This window comes from Anopheles funestus, chromosome 2RL (assembly GCF_943734845.2).
Source record: "Anopheles funestus chromosome 2RL, idAnoFuneDA-416_04, whole genome shotgun sequence".
Lineage (NCBI taxonomy): Eukaryota > Metazoa > Arthropoda > Insecta > Diptera > Culicidae > Anopheles > Anopheles funestus.
The window spans coordinates 47,943,593-47,964,213 of NC_064598.1; the positions used below are offsets into that span (position 1 = coordinate 47,943,593).

At 46.1% G+C, this 20,621-nt stretch overlaps 3 protein-coding genes across 12 annotated transcripts; 1 reads left to right on the forward strand and 2 right to left on the reverse strand.

Moving 5' to 3' along the window:
* Positions 1-321: 321 nt before the first annotated feature.
* On the reverse strand, positions 322-17,161 carry LOC125774746 (uncharacterized). Of its 9 annotated transcripts, none has more exons than XM_049444927.1 (11): positions 16,788-17,161; positions 10,411-15,404; positions 8,356-8,489; positions 7,695-8,269; positions 5,129-5,592; positions 4,577-5,044; positions 4,313-4,504; positions 3,741-4,230; positions 3,426-3,672; positions 3,152-3,346; positions 322-3,067 (listed from the first exon to the last, which is right to left on the reverse strand). In XM_049444927.1, exons 2-11 carry the CDS (start codon positions 14,733-14,735, stop codon positions 2,700-2,702), a joined length of 7,458 nt encoding a protein of 2,485 aa, XP_049300884.1. In that variant the 5' UTR covers positions 14,736-15,404; positions 16,788-17,161; the 3' UTR covers positions 322-2,699. The 9 variants fall into 9 exon arrangements, with proteins under 9 accessions (XP_049300884.1, XP_049300885.1, XP_049300882.1 ...); XM_049444928.1 differs by having other exon boundaries at positions 16,555-17,161; XM_049444925.1 differs by having other exon boundaries at positions 16,410-17,161.
* An 83-nt stretch (positions 17,162-17,244) lies between these two features.
* LOC125774772 (N-alpha-acetyltransferase 20) lies at positions 17,245-18,133 on the forward strand. 2 transcript variants are annotated; one of them, XM_049444984.1, is made up of 4 exons: positions 17,245-17,399; positions 17,464-17,579; positions 17,650-17,779; positions 17,861-18,133. In XM_049444984.1, exons 1-4 carry the CDS (start codon positions 17,347-17,349, stop codon positions 18,081-18,083), a joined length of 522 nt encoding a protein of 173 aa, XP_049300941.1. In that variant the 5' UTR covers positions 17,245-17,346; the 3' UTR covers positions 18,084-18,133. The 2 variants fall into 2 exon arrangements, with proteins under 2 accessions (XP_049300941.1, XP_049300942.1); XM_049444985.1 differs by having other exon boundaries at positions 17,266-17,403.
* Positions 18,134-18,151: 18 nt separating this feature from the next.
* LOC125774755 (protein crooked neck) lies at positions 18,152-20,511 on the reverse strand. Its single transcript, XM_049444958.1, has 2 exons — positions 20,380-20,511; positions 18,152-20,321 (listed from the first exon to the last, which is right to left on the reverse strand). Exons 1-2 carry the CDS (start codon positions 20,413-20,415, stop codon positions 18,228-18,230), a joined length of 2,130 nt encoding a protein of 709 aa, XP_049300915.1. The 5' UTR covers positions 20,416-20,511; the 3' UTR covers positions 18,152-18,227.
* Between the last annotated feature and the right edge of the window lie 110 nt (positions 20,512-20,621).

Consider the following 20,621-nt stretch of genomic DNA (forward strand, 5'->3'; position numbering starts at 1 on the left):
CCATTGCACCAGCTGTACTTCTCGGAATATATTTTTATAAATAACACGAAGAACTTATTTCCCAGCTATTGCAAAAATTACGCTTTGATTTAGTTGATTTATTTGAGATTATCGCTAAAAAGAAATAAATCATATTAATATCCAATTCATATCAACTATTTGTATTTAAATTGGTAGTAAAAAAACGTGAAGAACCTCGTTAACTGAAAGTGTTTTTATTTCTACTACACATTTCACACCCAATCAGGCACAGTTTTATACGTTCGTCATCATGTCAAGGGCAGATACCCTCCGAAACAACTATTCAACAACTGCAAAGGATATTTTTTGTAAAAAATGTATTCGTCAATATAATGCGCGAATGCAAATAAGTTACATGCTATCATTGCGTATCTTTCCATCTGTGTGCATGATGCTTCTTTTAACCAATGTTACGTAGTGCTAGTACTCTTTTCAAATAGTACACTATTTGCGCTGTTCCTTACCGTAAGAACCGTAGTAGCAGCACTCTTAACAAGTGAATATAGCCGGTGAAATGAGCCATTTTAATCCTACGTTAAGAAACTCTAGCTGATAAATTATGTTTTTGCCCTGCGCGGTTTTCCTGTTTCTTCACGCAGTGGTGATCAGCCAAACTGCACCAAAGAACTGCCTCTTCACAATGTTACTGAATATATGTATCTTTTGACTGGTTTGCTTGAATATGTACATTCACTGCTTCAAACAAGCGATTGCTTTTTTCCTATTAACATATTCTTATTCCTATGATTGGCTTTCAACCACCACTTACTGTTAGTTATTCCTGCGCTAGTTGGTGTACGATTTATTACACATAGCCGGGGATTAGTCAGTCCTTGCTACAGGAGGCGCCGATCCAATCGAGATTTGATCCCACGCTTGTGGCATGTTTAACAAGACCGTCCGCCAATTTCTATATGGTAATGCCACAATGCTTCTAATTTATAAAAATAGAATAAAGCGCACTGCCACAGAATACAATTTAATATGTTTAAATTTTTCATTTGCAAAATATTTACCTACAGCTCCTTAAAGTATGCATTTGAAATTGGTAGCGAGATTCCCAGAAACTAGCATCTATGCCAGCAAATCAATGCCAGCTCGCAATATGTTTTTTTTTTGTTCTGGGTTCGTGGTAGTGGTTTGTCTTCAATAAGTAGCAAAGAGAAATGCTCGTACAATGCGTGACAGGAGGGATGGAATCCGTCCACTTGGTTGTACCGCCGCTTGTATAATTACGATCGATTACGAGGCTTGATTGCGCCACGCCACTTTATAGGCGAAATATGGTTGATATTGATGATTTAAAAGTTGACAAGTGCTACCACTTGTGCATACATTTCTGACCTTAAACCCCAATCCATGCTACAAATTCCAATTGGTAATGCTGGCGATGATAGCAGCGCTTGACAATGGCTAACATTGCTGCCCGACTAACACAACAACCTTCGTACACTTATAACGAACCTTACAAGCAACGAGATTAGCAAGAATTAGTATAGCAGATTATAGTTGTTGTGTGTTGTACTGCTATCTTTCACTGCATGTAACGTATTTGTTGGGAAGGCCATTCCTATAATCGTCGTGTAAACTAAAACATAATTAATCTAAACTTAATGTTAATGCCGCATTTGCTTCACCACATTCGAATGCTCTGTATGTTAGTTTCTGCCGATTGCGACTGCTTCAATGGATACAATTATTCTAGGGATTGATTTTGAAATAAACAGTGACACTTACAAATAGTTGAATAATCTGATGCACGTAATAACATTATTCTAACCTTGCACAAATGTACATAAAATAATAGTAATAATACTAAGCACTAGAACCAAAGTTAATTAACGAACTAACTTTTTTTTACATTATTTTCTCTGATGAAAACAAAACATTAATGATGCTTTTAACTTCGCTAAACATAAAATTTATACTTGCTTTATCGAACAAAATGCTTATACATTTACGCTAGGTAAAACCACGAAGTAGATGTTGGCTAGCACGTTCCATCGCACATGGAATTCTACAATTTTCCTTTATGTCACCTCCGTATGTACACATAAAAAGAAGCGTTCGATTTGCTTATTTAACTTGGATAAAAACGAGAAATGTATGTATTGCGCGGAGATTCTGAGCTGTTTCGTCGAAGAATGGAAGGAGCTAATGGGAATAAACTGTACCGGTATTGTATTTCAATGTCTGGGCATTTTGGCAATATGATCGGGCCATAAATGCGTGGCTGTCAACTTACAAAGCTCTCAACAACTAAATTGTAATTCATTCATAGTTTTAATTTTCGGTTTTACAAAAAGAATGCCCCAAGATCCATCTACATGATCTCACAGCTAAAATGAACAGAAAGAAAAAAGCAACTGTTTAAATTGTTCCAAGCATTCGTTCTCCTATCCGTCCTGGCCCTTCCATTGTTCTGACAACATCACTTCACTCCGGTTGTCTTGTGTACAGTTCTATTGCTTCGTTCACCTATGATTTTACCTAATGGATGGGAAACTATTCACAATTAAACACCAGGGTCGTGCTCTACAGATTTGGACACCTCAGTAACTATGTCTTACATCCGCATTGCCCTTACATAGTGTTTGGAGATAAATAAAATGTGCTTCCCTTGAAGAATTGAATGCCATTACCTTCAAGACTATCACTACAATACGTACCGTCGACGATTACGATGACTGTGGTTTCATAGAAATCACACCGGGGATACTAACCGTACCTATACCGCTCACTCCCTGTGTTGCCGACAAAAGTTTTCTAGGTTCGGCGATGTTGTTGTTGTTAAGTATTGCCGTGCTTTCACCACTTCCACCAGATGGCGGTTGCGACTGTTTCCGTTGACGCACGCAAGGAACACAGAGCGTGCGGAGATGTTCCCGTATGTTCGTTAGCTCATTCAACCCGTACTCGTGTGTCCATTCAGCAACCATGGCTAGCTGTTGACGCTGTTGTGCGGAAAGGTGCGGATTGGGATGTCCTTCCGGTGTCTGGGCACCGCACAAACCGCAAATGGTACAAATGCTGCAATGCCATCGTCCTGCAGATGAAAGCATACGACATATTTTTCGTATTCATTTCGCCCAATCACATTGACAAAGCTGGAAGAAGATTGTATGCTTACCTTCGGGCAAATTACGAAGTCCTTTACAAGCTAAATGGTAACCCCTGTCACATTGATCACAGTAAACCATTTTGCTATCCAACGCCGTGGGTCTCCGGTTGCATTTCATGCACAATTTGCACTCCGAGCACTGCCACTTGTACTGCTGCACACGTCTATACATCACTGACGACATACCAATACAGGACGGGTGAGCTAGAAGAATGATGAACAATTGACATATGATCAAACATTTATCAATTCCAGCACAAAGATGCTGCTCCGTTAACCATACCTTTTCTACGGCAACGACTGCATCGTACAAAGAGTTCCGGCTTGTTGTACTTGTTCTTGTTCTCCGGACCTATGCATACGGCACACATGAACGGATTTACAGGTGGTCGTTTCACCGGTGTTACGATATCCTGCATCCGCTTGCCACCACCAGCAGAAGGTGGAACGATGGTGGCGGTCTGTGCGTTTGCTGAGGCGAGATTATTTTTTTTCTTCACAGCATGCGCTATTAGTGGAACATCGGAGTCCTACACAACAGAACAAAAGGGTACATTATACTTCCATCCAAGCCACTTCTCAAACCATTTTTACTTACATCCGAATCGGTTGGTTCTTTACATTCCACCGTCGAGGGTGCCACTGGCATACCAGCACTCATGGTTCGACTCGACCTTCTCACTGGAGTGACGGTAACGGGGTTAGGAGCAGTAGCAGATGATTCACCAACCTTTGCGCTCCCGTCAGCCACACTGGGCCGTCTTCCTCGTAGCTGCCGGTTGCGTTGTTTTCTTATTCGCACATTTCCGCCACAGTCACTATCACTGCAGGACGAACCACTGCTGGACGAACCGGATGCGCGTGCACTTCGCCCTTCGGCCTCATCTTCGCTGCTGCTACTGCTTCCGCTGCTTGTGTCACTTCCGTCGGTGCTGCTATCGTCGCTATCACTATCACTGGTGCTGGTACTGCTATCATCTTCGAGTAGACGTGCCTCTTCGGCGGCTACCAACCTGCGATAGCGCTCGGACGAAACAATCTCCTGCAGTTCAAATGGATCCAACAATATCGTGTTTATTGGGTAGCAACTGAAAGGAATAGAACCGGGAAATAAAATAAAAATTGTTGTACTGCGCAGCAAGTGATTTTAAACCAATTATTAACACATACGCCAATTCTTCGGGAGTGTAAGTAGTGTAAAATTCGCTGAACTGACCGGGCACAAGTGCCACGGGATAATTGGTGGATTGTGCCTTCGGTGCCGTTTGCTGATGACCCTCCGGGCGTGATAGCTGTTGCCGTTTCGGTAGCTGCACCACATACGTTTGTAAATCCATGCATGCCCGTCTGGATTCTCGCCGTCTGCCGAAAAGTGTAATAATGATCGTCAAAAAGACACCCCAAACAGTTTACCGCGAAAGTACGAAAACTCACTCTTTGTTAAAGCTACAGTTCCAATTGGCAGCCGATTCGATTGCCTTTTCCTTCTGTAGTTGGGTGCGATCGATTGGTGCGGCCGCGACAACTGCACTTACTGCTTCCTGCTGCTGTCGCTGCCGGTTACTCAGCTCGCGGAAATGTTTTTCGCGCGTGTAACGCGTGTACTCTTCATATTTTTCCGGATAATCACTGCACATAATGTCCAATATTTCGGAGGCGTACACAGCGGTCAGTCCGAGATCGCACATCTTCTCCGAAGCGAGTCCCTGCTCCAAGATAAAGTTACGCTCCTCCATATCGACCGGACGCCGCATCAAGTCCGGATACTTGCGCTTAAAGCTCTTCACCCCCAAATATTCTGCAATCTGCTCCTGGATCATAAACGTATCGGCACCCCTTGTACCAGGGGTTGGGGGAGGCCATTCATACTCTGCTAGCAGATCCACCGTAAACTTTGCCCGACTGTGAAATGGAAAACAAAACCAAACAAAACGATAAGCGAGAGAAAACTTTGTTATCGCTTAAAAAGATGAAACCGTTACTTACTGGGAATCGAGAACTTCCATTTTGCCTTTATTCCTGCGGCTGCTGCTATTGCTATTACTGGCAGACGTTGCACCCGAAATTGCATCTTTCTGCGCTTCCGTGCCCAAAACCGTCGCTTTGCCTTCCGGTGCTGTTGCATGCGCCGTCGATTGGTTGATAGCATCCTGCGTAACGCTGGTGCTGCTCAGGTACGAACTTTGCGATTCTTCGTTCTGCTGCAGACATCCGTCGCCGGTGCTAAGCATACGCACGGGTGTGGTGAAAGTAAAATCTCCGCTCATGCGAGTGTCCTCTTCGAACACCTGAAGCCCAGTGGTGGTGGTGGTACCGTCCACTGCTGGTGTCCTCGACGTTGTTGCACTGGTTGATGGTGTAGCTTCAGCGCTGGATGGTGGTGTGTTGGATTTGATTTCATTTTTCGGTGTTTTTAATGCACGCACATGCAGCTTTGGTCGATTGGGATCCTGTGAGAAAAATAAATATTTGTTTTAGCTTTTGTCCAATAAAAATGTATGAAAAAAAAATTACAGCTAGCCAAGGTAATAGTAGAATGCACCCTTAAGCCACCCTTATTCTACACATACTGTGATACCTAAAAAAAGGTTTCCATGTAATGGTATTTACTGCGACCACTATCTTACTCTCTTCTTCCACTTTGTCGCTTATGCGAACTTGCGTGCGGAATCAGATACAAGATTGCGTTAATACCAATTGCAACTCCCCTCACACGTACTTTATTTTCTCTTCACAGCTGCATGGTAATGAAGATCGTTACTTGACATACTAACGCATACGCTTACACTTTACGAGACTCACAACCCCGACAAAACAATTCTGGTACAGCTATTGGCATGTGTATGGTATGCGAAAAGCTTTAATGAATTGAACTATGTTGCATTCGTTGTGCACCATGTGTATTGCACACGGCAAAAAGCGCCATGTATGATGAGCACCCCTGGCTCGTTGGAGGTTGTGTAGTAGATGAGGACGTCTTCGTCTGTACAGCAGATCTTGTAGTCAAGTTTTGCGGTTTTACTTCATCTTTAGCCATTAAATTAAAGTATCGGAAACGAAGTTATAAAGGTAAATGTTTAAAATTGCAATTTTAAGACAATTAAAGGGCGTCAACTGTATAGTAACATTAAAATATTCGATTGTATCAATGTGATATCATCAACTGCTTGTCTCTTGACATGCAATTTTTATGACTTTATAGCGGTGATTGTAGGGCAAATAAAAAAATTAAGAAAAAAAACCATTCTCACATACAGTGTCGTAATTTGATCGATTTCGAATGCCGAACACAATTGCTTTACAAAACAATTTCACCTTGTACGCACCTGACTACATGCGCACTTTACAATTCACGTTCAGTTTATGTCCCATTTAAGCGATACTGATACATAAATTGCAAAAAAAAATACTGATATAAACCATGTCTTGATGACCTTATGGCTAATAGGAAGATATATAGCGCTCGAGACATGTTATCGATCCAGGGAAGGGAATGATTTCAATCAATAACCAGCCATGTCTTCAACCGGGTGGAGAAAAAAAAACACAAATGTTAGTGTGAATGTTTTCTAAGCGATATTTTGTTTAGCACACACAGACGGTATAATAAATATGCCCCGCAGCGATCATACAAGCCTCTCAATATCTATTTCAAGCTGGAAACCCCCTTTCGAAATAGTGCACACACGGACATTTTCTCTCTCTCTCTTCTCTCTCTCTCTTTTGCACACTATCTAGGTTATTGCACCCCGTATAACCAACACACCAAACCACAAAGAAAATATGCCTCCGACTCCCCCAACCATTAGATTTTCCTTTTCCACGATGCTATTTCTGGTTAGCATACTTCAAAACGCAGTCCTCTCCGCAATCTAACCTTTCATTGTGGGTTTGCAGCTTCCAATCTCGTTTGAAGTTTGTGGAGAAGGTATTATTTTTCCTAACGCCAGGAGCAAAGCATAGTTCGTATGGCATAATTAAACAGATACCAACAGTTTACTTACTTGTGCGTCTTCGCACTACCGCATTTTAAACGGTCAATGGAATTCGAGTTCATTTTCCGTAATCGGACCTACACGGCTACGTCATCAGTGCGGGGTTTCCCGGTGAAAAGCCGAGCATTTTCCGAGGACATAATCGCGCGACTGTAGACGTACGTCGGAAAATCGACGGAGTCCCCCGATCGAGATGTCGTCGGCTACCGTACGAATATATGCTGCCGTGATTTTTGTGCTCGTTTTCGGAGGAGATCCCCCCCCACCCGATTGGTACGGCACGATGCGGCTATCGTTCGTTTCGCTTTCGTGTGTAGCTACCAGGCAACCATACATTCCCGAAGGAAAGAACCAAATCTAGCAGCAGCACAATACTATTGTAGTCATATTGTAATATGAATGAAGCACCCTTCCATATTTAGTTCCACAAATTAACTAAAACATATTACCACCACAAGAATATTAACAGTGTCGGAAGGACAGGCTTGCAAGGAATATCGTACTGATAATAACCGTTGTATACATTTTAATATTAATAATGCTTTGCTGACACTTACCAAACCTCCCGCCAACGGTGTCATGAAGATAGCATGTTTCATTTCACCAGAAACATTTGCACCCGGACTCGATTCAGTACCGGGCAGCATTTGCGCTTCCAAGTTAAGGCCCTTTCGACCCCTAGCTGCTTTGGTACTGCCGCGTGTCCCTTTCCGCCGGCTCCCCGTTAGCGTACCGCCTCCCCTCGAACCACGGCCACGGCCTCGAGGCTTCGGTGTCATGTCCGCTGCGGTTGGAGAATGTGGCATTTGCTGCAATAGCAGCTCCTGCTGTTGCTGCTGCAATGCATCCAGCAGTTGTTTCGTTGCTGCCTCCTGCGCTGCTGTCAGATCCGCGAAGGATCCGATGATGTCGGACGAAGGTGTCCCTCCCCCCGCAGTTAACAGTGCTGCCATTGCGGCCTTAGCCGCTCCTCGACCACCTCTGGGTGTGCGGGGCCCTCTGGATCCGGGACCTCTCCTTCCACCACGGGTACGTGCACCTGCTCCACCGCGTGGCGATTGCATATGATTAAACAGCAGATGAAACCCTGGCGTAGAATCCGTGGTAGTTGGATCGATATTATTTGGAGTGCCTGGAAGAAAATGAAATACGCGATAAAAGGAAACAAAAATCATTTTAGTTCATGCGGGAAATGCAACAGTTTGCAAACGGCCTTACCAATAAACAACGGATCCACATTTCTGTCTGCAGGTGATGCTTCAGATTCGGTTAAGGTGGGGTCACCAAACACACCTCCAGCGTCCATCAGGTTCATCTTACCTCTTCCTCTGCCACGGCCTCGACCCCTCGATCTGTTTACGAAGTAAAAAAAAATACAATAAATTAAAATTTCATTTTTTTCCTATCTACGTCTTGCAAGTTGTAACAGACACAGCAGTCTGTACACAATTTATTTGGCCACATTTATTTGCCCTAACCACTATGAGGCACAGCACAACATACCACAGTATAATGTGCCTTCCTTTCCCAGCATCCCTTACTGTGTTTACATCCATTCTTTTCCAAACGCGCGCCACAGGTGGATAGAAGAGCATCGGGAAAGAATGGTTGAAGCCGACCAGTGCGCTGATTGCAACGTAAACCGGGATTCGAGGCGTCACTACACACAACAGCAGCAAACAAAACACGCCGAAGAAAAAAAAATACTCGATTGAAACCCACACCAACAGGCGTCCGACCGTGCCAAGGACATCTACCGGTGGGAGCACGCTCAAGCGTCTCGTCAGCTGATGCGTCGGAAACGACTGGGGCGCGCGCGTGCTTATGCTTTTCTCTCGTTTCCTCTCTTTTCTCTTTTATTTCTGACGCATTGAAAAAACGATGACAGAGCAGGGTTGTTGCCGAAAGCTGGTCAAACCCCACGCGGTGACATACCATTGCTGCCCTTAATAATCGCCAATAGTAGACCATGGAGCTAATGTTTTTAACTCTTATTAGGAGAACCTTTAAAAATAATACATTCACAGTTCACAGTAAAGATAAATTAAAAGTTTTTACCTTTTGTTAGCATTTTTTCACAAGTTGATCAAATCGAGCTTGTTTTGCCATATTTATATCCTTTATATTCGTTTAAAGTTATGTTTTGCGTTAATCTGATCACTAACAGCGATGCAGCATACGAATCTTCAAGCGCAACCACAAACAAAAAACATTTCCCCAACGAAAGAGCAAATTAGATAGGGGTTGATTGCAGCGGGCATCCCCAAACGCCGGGAGGAGAGCAAGCCCCAGCAGAACAAGAACGAGAGAACGCCAAAAACCAACAGCCCCAGAGAGCACTAGAAGCGCGGCGCACCGAGAAGAGCGGACCCAGAGCGAGAAGCGAGCGAGAGAAAAAAAGGCCGATGTACACACAACATCAAACGCATGCATGTGATACAAGCCGGGACGCATACCGGCTGGCTGGCTGACTCTAGCCAGCGGCTGACGGTGGCTGCCTAAACTCTGACGCGGCAAGGTGAAAATTTGTTATGAAAGGAAGCATCAAAACGGAATCGAAAAAAACACCACCCCGGAGGAGATTCAAAATAGGCGGGCGCGCGCGCATCGCACCAGCAGCATTTGACTAGACGCACATTGCAATGACCTGGGGGGGGGGGGGGAGAAGGTCCCGGTGAGAGAGAAAGGAGGAAGGACCGGCGAGATCGGTTGATGCTGGGGAGGAGGTCAAGGAAGCGTGCGATGCGGTAGTTTTCGTACGTGTGGTAGGAGTTGAGTTTGTTTGGTAATCTGGCGCTGATAGAAAGACGCGATATTGCGTACTGGGGTGCGTATTGTCAGATCAGTTGAAAGTACCGCACGAGGAAACCGTAGAGGAACGCTACGATCATCCGATTACATTTCAATTTATGTAAAGCGAAAAAGTACATATATCCTTCTATAAAAAAGGCAGTCTTTGGTGTCCGTAGAATTATTTCCCTTACATGTCGAACCGAGGGTGGCCCAACCCGCAATTAGTTTTGTACATAATCGCTACTTCAACCGACGTGATACTGTGAGGGCTTTTGACCCCAAAGGATGAAGATGTGCACGAGCTTCAAAGTTATTACTAATTAAACAATGAACAGACTAACCATCTGCTTCTTCGAGTGGAAGACTAGAATTCGAAAATCGTCACAAATTTCTTCTTTTTAGTGGGACTACCATTTTGATCAATAACAGGATAGAACACAAATTCTGTGCTTGAGATTAATACCGAAGCCATAAACTCACCTTGGTGTGCGTGTAGGTGTTCTCGACAAAGGCATTATTCCTTCCATGAGGGTCTGCGTTCCAAGTAATCCCCTGTCCTCTGTTTGAAACAATGAAGTAACATCTTTGTTGCCCATCATTGCCATCGCCAGCAGCATATTGTTACCACTAGCCGCATCCAAACCACCGATGCTTCCGTCCACCGAATTGCTGTTTCCTCCACCGTTTGTTTCCGGCGTCATATCCATCGATTGTTTCTTCGGTCGGCCTCGAGGCCTCTTCGACGGAGTTGCCCCAAACTCACCATCCGTTCTCGCTTCGTCTACACCGGAGTCTCGATCCTGGTGTTTGTTGGCGAGCACCTCTTTCAGCAGCTGTCCAGCGGCACGCCGCGTACTCATGCGCACTCCAGCAACCGGCGTCCGACCGCTCATAACCGGTGTCGATGCCGGTACTGTCACTGAACTGCTAACGGAACTAGTCACACTACCGATCGAACTATTACTAGCAGTGCCATTTTTCTCCACTTCGCTGCCACCACCACCACCACCACTGGCCATTGGGACGCTATAAAAGCTGCTGCCACTCATCGGTGCAGACGAGGGAACGGAGGGTTTCGATCCGCCGCGCAAAAGATTTTCCAGCGTTAAGCGTTCGCGCATGGCAGACGCGGGCGCTGCCGGTTCATCTACAATCATGCAGTCCGAGCTGGAACCTTCCTCACGATCATCCTGTGCGAGTAATCCTAGCAACTGGGATACAGCCGCGTTTGCGGCTAGTTGTTGTTGTTTAGCGACTGCCAATCCCGCACTACGACCATTTCCTCTCCGTGACTGGCGAGCACCAACACCACGCGGTGTTCCTCGGGTACGTCTAGCTTTACCCTGCGCAGTTGTTCCACTGTCAGCAAGTGGCGAAAACGTGCGATCCACCATCCCATCGTTGATGGCTAGGGGATCAACAGAGGAGGAAGGTAAACGCAGAGAGGATGATTCCGTTACGTCTTTCTCTCTTGGGGTTTCGTTCTCCGATTTACTATCGTCGTCTATCACAATGACGTCGCTGACATTTTTCGGCTTTGTTACACCGGATGAAACCGGGCGTCTTGTCAGTTCCGCGTTAGTTCTGGCTTGAAGTTGTAGCTGATACTGGTGCTGGGTCTGCAGCATCAGGTCTTGACGATGACCCAGAACGCCTTGCATTTGATGCGCTAGCTGTGACTGTGAGTGATCCAGCTTGCTCCTTTTCATGTCGTGCGTTCCAAGTTCACCCTGATCACCACCGCCACCGGAAGAGGGCGACGCAGGATCCGACCCTGCCGACGAAGATGTAGCCGATGCAGACACCGAGGTCGACGAAGCACAGGATACCGACGATGAGCCGGAGGAAGGGATAGATGAGGCACACATCGCACTTGTGGCTGGTCGTTTCAGTTCGTTCGCAAGTATTGAACTACCGGACGATGGCGGACCAGAAACGATCTGTCCACTATCCGAACCAGTGCCCTCCAATTGCTCACCACCGCTCGTTGTCGTTGTCGATGATGAACCCTTGTTGATTTTCAATATAATTCTCGGTGAATCCATTGCATCCTGTCCGCTTCCTACCGATGTAGAAGTACCTGGCATACTATTTGGGGCCGAGGGGCCTGCGTTGTTTGCCACGATGGAGGACCCGCCCGTGTTCAGCAGCAAATGCCGTTCTAACAGATTTCCCGTAACAACAATTTCATCTTGGGGCTTCGGTATCGGTTTAAGCGTCACTTTGGGCGTGGACATGATCTCCGTTTCCTGGCTTCGCGGGTTGGCTAAGGTTTTGATCGTTACTTTCGGTATAACGATCGGCTTGCGGGACTCTTCGCACGAAGTAGGAGTCGAACCGCCTTCGTCAGACGTTACCATTGCATGATCTTTGCCATGCTCTCCGACACCATCAAGTCTCGGTTCGTTGCGGCCACCGTCCGCGATGGATGGAGGAGGCAGGACCGGTTTAATGTTAAGCCTGGTGACAACCGTTGCCGCAGCCATCGTAGAAGATGAAGCCGAAGCGATTCCAGTCGACACCATACTGGTGGAGTCTCCGGCAAGGATACTTTCGTGCTGTTGCTGTGGAGCCGATGAAGGTACTTTGATTGTCATTCTCAACGCTGTCGGTGGCGAAGTTGTTACCACCGCGGCCGCCGGAGCAGACGAAATCGAGGACGATGAGATGGGCGATGATTCGAGGGAATTAATACTGATCTCACTGGAACTGCTACTGTCCTCTACGGATTGCTTTGTCGGTGGCAGAATTGGTTTGATGGTCAATTTGGGTACAGTAGGTGTTACCGAACATTCGGCTCGCATGTGCAATGGATTATTACCGTCTGCAGAGCAATCTTGAACGCACGCTGCATCTTTTGGGGGAATCGGCTTGATCGTAAGCTTTGGAATCGAGCTGGAGCTTATGTTCGAATGTTGATCACTTGGCGAAGCTGGCTGTTGTTGCTGATGCTGCTGCAACAATTGAGAAACACCCGCAACACCACACATCAAATGCTGCTGCAACTGTTCACCGGAGCTGCTGCTACAGGTGGCCGACGAAGGCAATAGTTTGGGAGAGAAGCTATTGCTCGTCGAGGACACCATCGACACGTCACTCGTTTCCGCGATCGTTCCGAGACCAGTTGTTTTGATCGTTAGCTTCGGTAGCTTCGGCGGTTCCGGAAGCGGCTTTATCGTAAGCTTTACGCCTTCCGAACTTGTCAGAACCGGAGGCAAACCTGCGGTGGAGGTGCTACAGTTTCCGCTCGAAGACGAAGAATTATGTATGCCCGTGGAAGGGCCAACTCCATCCGGTTGGATCGTTTTTATGTGCAGCTTCGGAATTGGACCACCGACCACACTTCCCCCTCCTCCATCAGCAACATCTGGGACATCTTTCACACGCAAACTGTTGTGATGATGATGGTGATGATGATGATGAGGATGGTGGTTATCCATTTTTATAGTTAACTTTGGAACCAGTGGCGTTGGCGAACCCGTCCCGCTGCTTTCGCCCCGACCACCAACCGAACCATCATTCAGCAGTATGGCAGATGCTAGACCATCGTTAGAGTAAACCTGTGCTTCCAACTGGCTCTGGCCAAAGTGATGTTGTTGTTGCTGCTGCTGCTGATGGTGATGGTGGTTGTGGTTATTTACGCCACGTATAGTTAGTTTAGGCACAATGTGTGGTTCGATCGATCCATCCCGACTCGCATCCAACGAGGAAACGGAACCCTTGATGAGTAACTTAGGAATAATATGCATTTGCTCTACCGACGCTGCCGTGCCCACCGTTGACGCCGTTTCACAGACTAGCGTATCATCGGCCGGATTGATGATCGGCTTAATGGTAAGCTTTGGAATGCTGCTATACGATGGTAAGGCCGTAACGGAACCGGCACAATTATTGGTGTGATGCTGTTCCGCACTCGTGAGCGATGAAGATGTCGAGGACGTGGATGATCCTGCCAACCCCACCAACGAATTTTCTACTGTTTGAGGTGGTTTCGGGGGCTTAATTGTAATCTTCGGCGAACCGGGTACGTCACGGATGGTCGGTGACAGTTGCTGGTAACTGTCCGGCGTAGAGCTTGCCCCGGGCGTAAGCTTTATGACCGTTCGGAGCGGTTCCCGATCGCGTGCTAGATTAATTTTCAACGGTTCCACCTTCCGTTCGGTGGCCGGAACAACTACACAATCGTTGTCGTCCTCGCCTGATTCGATTTCACCGAGTGGTGCTGTCGGAGCAGACCGATGTTGAGATTCCTGAGGATCGCGCATGACGTTACTGGTCCGTCCTTTATCGGGAACCTTCTCGATACTGTTACACCTTTCCAACACCTTCGTTGTGTGCAGCGGCTCGATTGGTTCGAGTACGCCGTTACCATCCGTTAAAGCGATCGCTTTGGAGTTTTCCACATACTTTTCCGCTGTAACGTTCAATCCCGCATGAAGCACTGCTGCTTGAAGGGAATGTCCTTGTAGCCAGTCCGATGGTTTCTGGTCTGCGGTAATACAGTTTTTATTGATATTTGCGTGCTGGTGCTGTTGAAAAGAACCATCCATTACAATTGCGTTAGCATCATGCTCAATATTTGTTCCAACGTGCGATCGTACCACTGTTGTCCATTCACCATTTGCGTTTGTATCTTGCGCTTGCTGATGCTGAAGATGGTTGCTATAGTAATGCCCCGGCTGCTCCACAGTGCGTGCTGCTTGTAGTGTAGCCTCACTAACGATCGTTGATACTTGTTGCTTCTGTTTATCTCGCTGAATTCTTGGTTCATCAATTTCTGCCCGATTGCTTTCGCCACTGTTCATCTTATGCGCTAACGGCGAACATCAAACGTTTCCGCGTGTGGCTTGTCTCCGTTCCGTGATACAGCTGCTGTCTTCCTTAAAAGATTTGTTGTTCCAAATAGGAGCTGCACTTCATATACGTGCAAAGTTGAAAATTGCTTCAGAATATTATACTCTTCCATTGCTTGCCAGGTTTCACATTAACTGCGCTTTCATTGACGGATAGCTAATTGTTCTTAGGATGGATTGCATGTCGACGCACTTCAACCAAATAATATTATTTGCGCACACTTACACAGAACAAAACTAATTAAAAGCTTCACTGCCTATAAGCAGCTACCACCCGAGAGGCACTTTCAACGCTTTTCCTGGCAATAAACAAGGATCTTATCCTTTCCAAATCGTCGAAGTATCGTCACCAGTCCGCGTATGCAACGAACTTTTCGCGCTTTCTTTTTCTTGATTTTGTTTCACTTTTCATTCAACGTGCACCAACACTGCGAACCAACGTGAACAATCTTTCGCCGTAGCAGGATCTAACGTTTCCTTGTTTTAATTTTTTGGCATAATTGCACATAGAAGGTTTCTACTTCTGCTGGAGAGAAACAACCTCGCACTGTTCAGCATTATCCGATCCGGCACGGCTTTACACCACCTGTGTATGTGTATGTGCATTTGGGGAGGTCATCACTGCGAATGGAAAAAGGGAAATTATTAAACTTTCTTGTGAACCACACACGATTACGTTTCACCCGAACACCCTTTCCGTCAACAATACGCTTTGTCTTGCACCACAAACAACCCGCACACCGCTTGCTTCGTTTTCTTACACTAAAATGAAGTAACAGCAATAGAAGAACGCAAGAAAAAAACACACCGTTCCACCTGAAGCAGTACAACGCGCTCTAGACATACATACACACATAGATACGGCCACGCACACATACACACTGCACAATTGATCAGCAAATAACGCACTCGAATATTATATTGATTAATGTTTCCCTGTCACTTTTCCGTTTTCTTTTCTGATCGCTATGCTCTACGACCTCTACGAGCCTAGCGCCACCACAATGCAGCCTGGCTGGAGTCGTTGAACATGGATTGGACGAGGACCGCAACCCCACAGCTGCTGTGCTTGTTGGCTGGGGTAAGCTGCTGGTGCTTGCTTGCGTATGTCGACGACCATTTTCTTTCTGCAGTTCAACTCTCAACACACCGACAAAAAACCAACCAACACTGTGTCAGCGCGTAGCGACATGAGGTTTGCTGCTACGTGGTTGAATACTTCACTTCTCAAACCATTCAGCGCAACCATACACATTGCCGTAGGGTTTGTGAGAGAAAATTGGTTCTTTTTCTCCCTTTTCCGGCAGCACAACACAAATTAATAGGAAACGTACTATTACGTATGCTTAAACGATGCATTATTTTCACAAATCATACTGCCGTACGCTGCGAAAACACGCGTGACTGGCGTACGACGAACTTGAGTTCTTTCCGTTTTCCCGACAAGAAAACTTGGCTAACACTTAAGTGTAAAACACTTTACAAGGAGTTTACTGGAGGGAAAAAGGGTGGTCACCAACATGAAATTGCGATGACACAAAGGATTCAAATCAAAAGGCGACATATAATGCACGAAAAGAAGGTCGTGGGGATGAATGAATTTCAAAGATGCCCTCGATAACTTACTAAAGTACGCACTCACACGCACACAAGCGCGAACTGACGTTCGGAGTCGCTAGTTTGCACGGACACAACCATACCCGACGACGGGCTGTCTTTCTGCCTGTTTCGAAACGGAACTACACAATGTGCATAGGAAATGCATACATACTGGAATGGGATTCACAATCGGCAGATTGCAAGAAAATATGCTTTTCTGCTCGCAACCCAAAGACAATGCACCATTACCACACACAACACAGCACTTTTGGTAGTTTTTTTTTCACCATTTGCCACTACGATTGTTTGCGCGCTTCGTTCCAGAATAACTGCTTCTTCTTATTCTACCAGTCTGTGTGATTTGCTCTGGTTGATTAGGGAAAATCCCACTAGTTGTGGCTTTACCTATGCATCAGAAAACGTAAACCACAGGCTGATGGACTTCCCGAAGTGCGGATAAAATGTTTCGATTAACGATAAACTACGATAAAACCATTTCTGCACTGTGAATGTGTTTATTTTCTCGATGACCCCGCCGTGCTAAGAAAATAATAATTGTGACGTTTACGCTATCTGAATCCGTTGCATTTATCAACCGTAGTTTGGCACTTCGTTCTATTTTATTGATATCCGTTCATCGTTAGCTGTATCCTACAATTATTCAGAATCATTGTTTACAAGAACTCAGAAAAAACATAATTTTAATTGTGAATTTAATCCGTTTCTGTGTTCTGACCGTAATTTCGTTTGCATAACCGTAAATTAGATACGTTTAAATGGAACTGATGGGACTGGTGAAAAATCTATACAGAACGCTTTTAGATCGATTTCGGTGACAGCTAGTTGCTATAATAAAAATACGCAACAAAAACGAAAAGAACAACATTGCCTGCCGGTTGTGGAATCCTACTCATATTAGCTAATTTCTACCAAATTTTTCAATTAAAACCTCCAAATATCTAACATGACTACCTTGAGGCCCTTCACCTGCAACGATATGTTCCGGTTCAACAAAGTGTAGGTGAAAAAACCATACAATATACCTGTTTCTGTAGTTTTTAATATTCTTTTCATCGCGCAGGAACTTGGACCCGTTGACCGAAACCTATTGCCTTTCGTTCTACATGCAGTACCTCGCACACTGGCCCGAATACTTCCAGGTGGCCGAATCCCCAACCGGAGAAATCATGGGATATAGTAATGTGTATTACTTAAATCGTTTCTGGGGCATAATTTTACTAACTCGTACCGTTTCACTTTCACACAGTTATGGGCAAGGCGGAAGGTCAGGGAGAAAATTGGCATGGTCATGTAACGGCACTAACGGTGTCTCCCGATTATCGACGGCTCGGTTTGGCGGCCACCCTAATGAGCTTCCTGGAGGATGTGAGTGAAAAGTAAGTTGACATCAATTGATATCATCTCCACCCAAAGGACATTTTTGGATCGTAACTTGGCGGTTATTTTTTGTTTTGTAGGAAACGGTGCTATTTTGTTGATTTGTTTGTACGCGTCAGTAATAAAGTAGCTATCGATATGTACACCAAGCTAGGATATATCGTATACCGGACTGTGCTCGAATATTACGTCGGCGATCCGGACGAGGATGCGTACGACATGCGGAAGGCATGTTCGAGGGATGTGCAAAGAAAGTCGGTCATACCGTTAGAACATCCAGTACGGCCCGAAGAGGTGGACTGATAAAGTTTCCTTTAAAAATTAAAAGCGGTAAGTTTTTCGAGGGAAAAAAAACACTCAAAATAAAAACATTAAAAGTGCACGACATTCTCGTTTTTTTCCTGAATGTTTATTGTGTAAAATAAAACAAAATTCACCTGTGCGCTATTATGCATCAGCTCCATTGGTTTGGTCGGATTCTTGTTCATCATCGTTCATTTCTACCTCCCGTTGATCGCTGGATTCTTCTTGGGATGCGATCACATTGCTCTCGACGGTTTCCGCTGGAATGTCCGTGTCCTGTTTGCGTTTCCAATTCTTAGCCGCCGCCAGCAGCTTCAGATTCGGACGAGCCATTTCGTCCTCGGGGAAAATGAAATCGAACACTTCCTCCCAGCCCTCTTCGACACCCGAGTCGGATACGATCTTCTGGCGCTTCTTCACCTTCCGTGGCATCTTTTCCAGTACCTTCTTAAGGCTCGCTTCGTCACCATGATCCCGCTCGAAGTCACGCCATGCCTCCAGCACCAGCACGCGCGATTCTTTCTCTGCCAGACCCTTCAAGCATTCGTTGGCCCGCTCGTAGATTCGTCTTGCTAGTGGTACATTCAGGCCTTCCTCCTCATTTTCAGCGCTTATTTCAAACTTGGCATACGAGATCCACACCTTCACGTGCACCGTGCGTTCGAGCAAGCGCTCGTAAAGTTGACGCGCGAGCTGGAACTCGCCCTGCTGCACTTCGAAATCGATATAGCTCTTCCACAGCAGTTCGGGCATATCGAGCCGTGGCTGCTGTATCGCCAGCTCATAGATTGCTCGAGCTCGATCTGTGTCACCGAGCAGTGACTCCAGCTCGGCAAACTTCATCCACGTGGTGCAGTTTTCGGGCCCAAACTCGAGGAACTTTTCGTACAGAATTCGGCATCGATCAAATTCACGCAGCTGTATCTCCAGATCGATATAACCCCGGAATAGCTTATCCCTAGGGCAGCGTCCTATCGCCATGCCAAGTGTTTTACGGGCAGTTTGAAGGTTTTTGCAGCGAATTTCAAACTGAGCATACAGCAGCCAAATCTTGCTGAAGGTGAACAGCTTGTGAGGAATCAGCTCGAGACATGTGCGATAGATCTGCCTTGTCCGCTCAAGATCCTCCGTCTCCAGCTCCTCGTACAGCGCGTAGTTGATCCACAGGTAAATGTAACGACGCCACAGATTCTTATCCTTCGCTGGCGGAACGTTTGCGATCGCCCGTTCATAGGTTTCGCGTATTAACTCTGGATCGTTTTCATTCTCCACCAACCGCAGATAGTCGAACCATGCATCGTAGTTGGTTGGGTTTTCATTCACCTCCTGCTCGTATTGGAACTTGCGTTTGGACACAATCACATCCTCTATTCCCGATCGGTCGCCATACTTTTTCTCGTGAATCGTGTACGCTTTGTACAGATCGGTGGTGCGATCCTTGGGCAGATGATCTAGGGCATACTTGTAAATGACCCGTACACGATCGTGCTCTTTCTGACCTTCCTCGAAACGAGCGAACGCAATAAACAGCCGTTCGTCGGCATGATCGTCACCGAAGAACTCAATTGCCCGCTCGTACACTGTCCGTGCACCGTTTATAAACCCGTGCGCCTCCTCGAATCGAGCGTACTTTATCCAGTTCTTCACCTCCGGATGTACCATTACAAACCGTTCATAGATCGTTCGTGAACGGTCGATCTCTTTGTAGCGCAGCTCGAAGTTAATGTACGTTTGCCACGCTTGCTCTTCCGGTTGCCACTCCATCCAGCGTTCAAACACCTGCCGGGCACCGGCCACATTTTCCAGCATTTCCTCCATGTACGTGTACTTGTACCAGAACTGATTCGTTCGTGGCATTATCGTGACCGCACGATCCCACAGATTGCGGGCGTGGTTCACCTGCCGGTGTTTCATCTCCATCTCGGCATACTTCAACCATATCGTAATGTTCCGATGCTCGTTGTCGATCGCACGCTCCCAGATCGAACGGGCCCGTTGGATTTCCTTCTGGGATTCTTCCCACTGAGCGTACTTGATCCAGTTGCTAACGACCATACGGTTTTTGCGCAAATTATCTTCGAACGTTTTGCGCTTTCGCTGCTGGTAGTCGGCCAATTCGGCTGCATCAGAAATCTTTTGCTTGGGCGGCGGTGGCAAAATCTCCAGATCGCGCTCCTTTGCCTCACGAAGCAACTGTTCCGCTGTGATTTGCACCTCGGCCGGTGCTTTGTTTTTCACCTGCAATGGGAAGAAGCTTTTTATGATATTTATATGCAACAACGAAAGTTACACATACCTTTGCCACTTTGGGCATTTTCTGTGGTTTCTCCATTGTAATAGAAGTGATTTTTTATAATATTCAGAAGAAAAGAACTGGCGGCGTTCCGTACCGGAGCGCTTGAGCAAGCATCAAAACAAACAGAACTGTCAAACTGGCTACAGTGCTTAACAAACTTAACCCCGTCACTAAACGCTTACCCCGCCGCTAGACGCTTAGCAATTGTCGCGTTTACGAACGCGATTTAGAATTTTTTTTGC

Coding starts and splice junctions, on each gene's coding strand:
- LOC125774746 (XM_049444927.1), bottom strand. CDS start 14,735: ATGAACAGTGGCGAAAGCAATCGGGCAGAAATTGATGAACCAAGAATT. Junction 8,490..10,410: donor ACACCTACACGCACACCAAG/GTGAGTTTATGG, acceptor CTTCGTAAACAG/ATCGAGGGGTCGAGGCCGTG. Junction 8,270..8,355: donor TGTGGATCCGTTGTTTATTG/GTAAGGCCGTTT, acceptor ATTTTCTTCCAG/GCACTCCAAATAATATCGAT.
- LOC125774772 (XM_049444984.1), top strand. CDS start 17,347: ATGACTACCTTGAGGCCCTTCACCTGCAACGATATGTTCCGGTTCAAC. Junction 17,580..17,649: donor CGGAGAAATCATGGGATATA/GTAATGTGTATT, acceptor ACTTTCACACAG/TTATGGGCAAGGCGGAAGGT. Junction 17,780..17,860: donor CTGGAGGATGTGAGTGAAAA/GTAAGTTGACAT, acceptor TTTGTTTTGTAG/GAAACGGTGCTATTTTGTTG.
- LOC125774755 (XM_049444958.1), bottom strand. CDS start 20,415: ATGGAGAAACCACAGAAAATGCCCAAAGTGGCAAAG. Junction 20,322..20,379: donor AAATGCCCAAAGTGGCAAAG/GTATGTGTAACT, acceptor TTCCCATTGCAG/GTGAAAAACAAAGCACCGGC.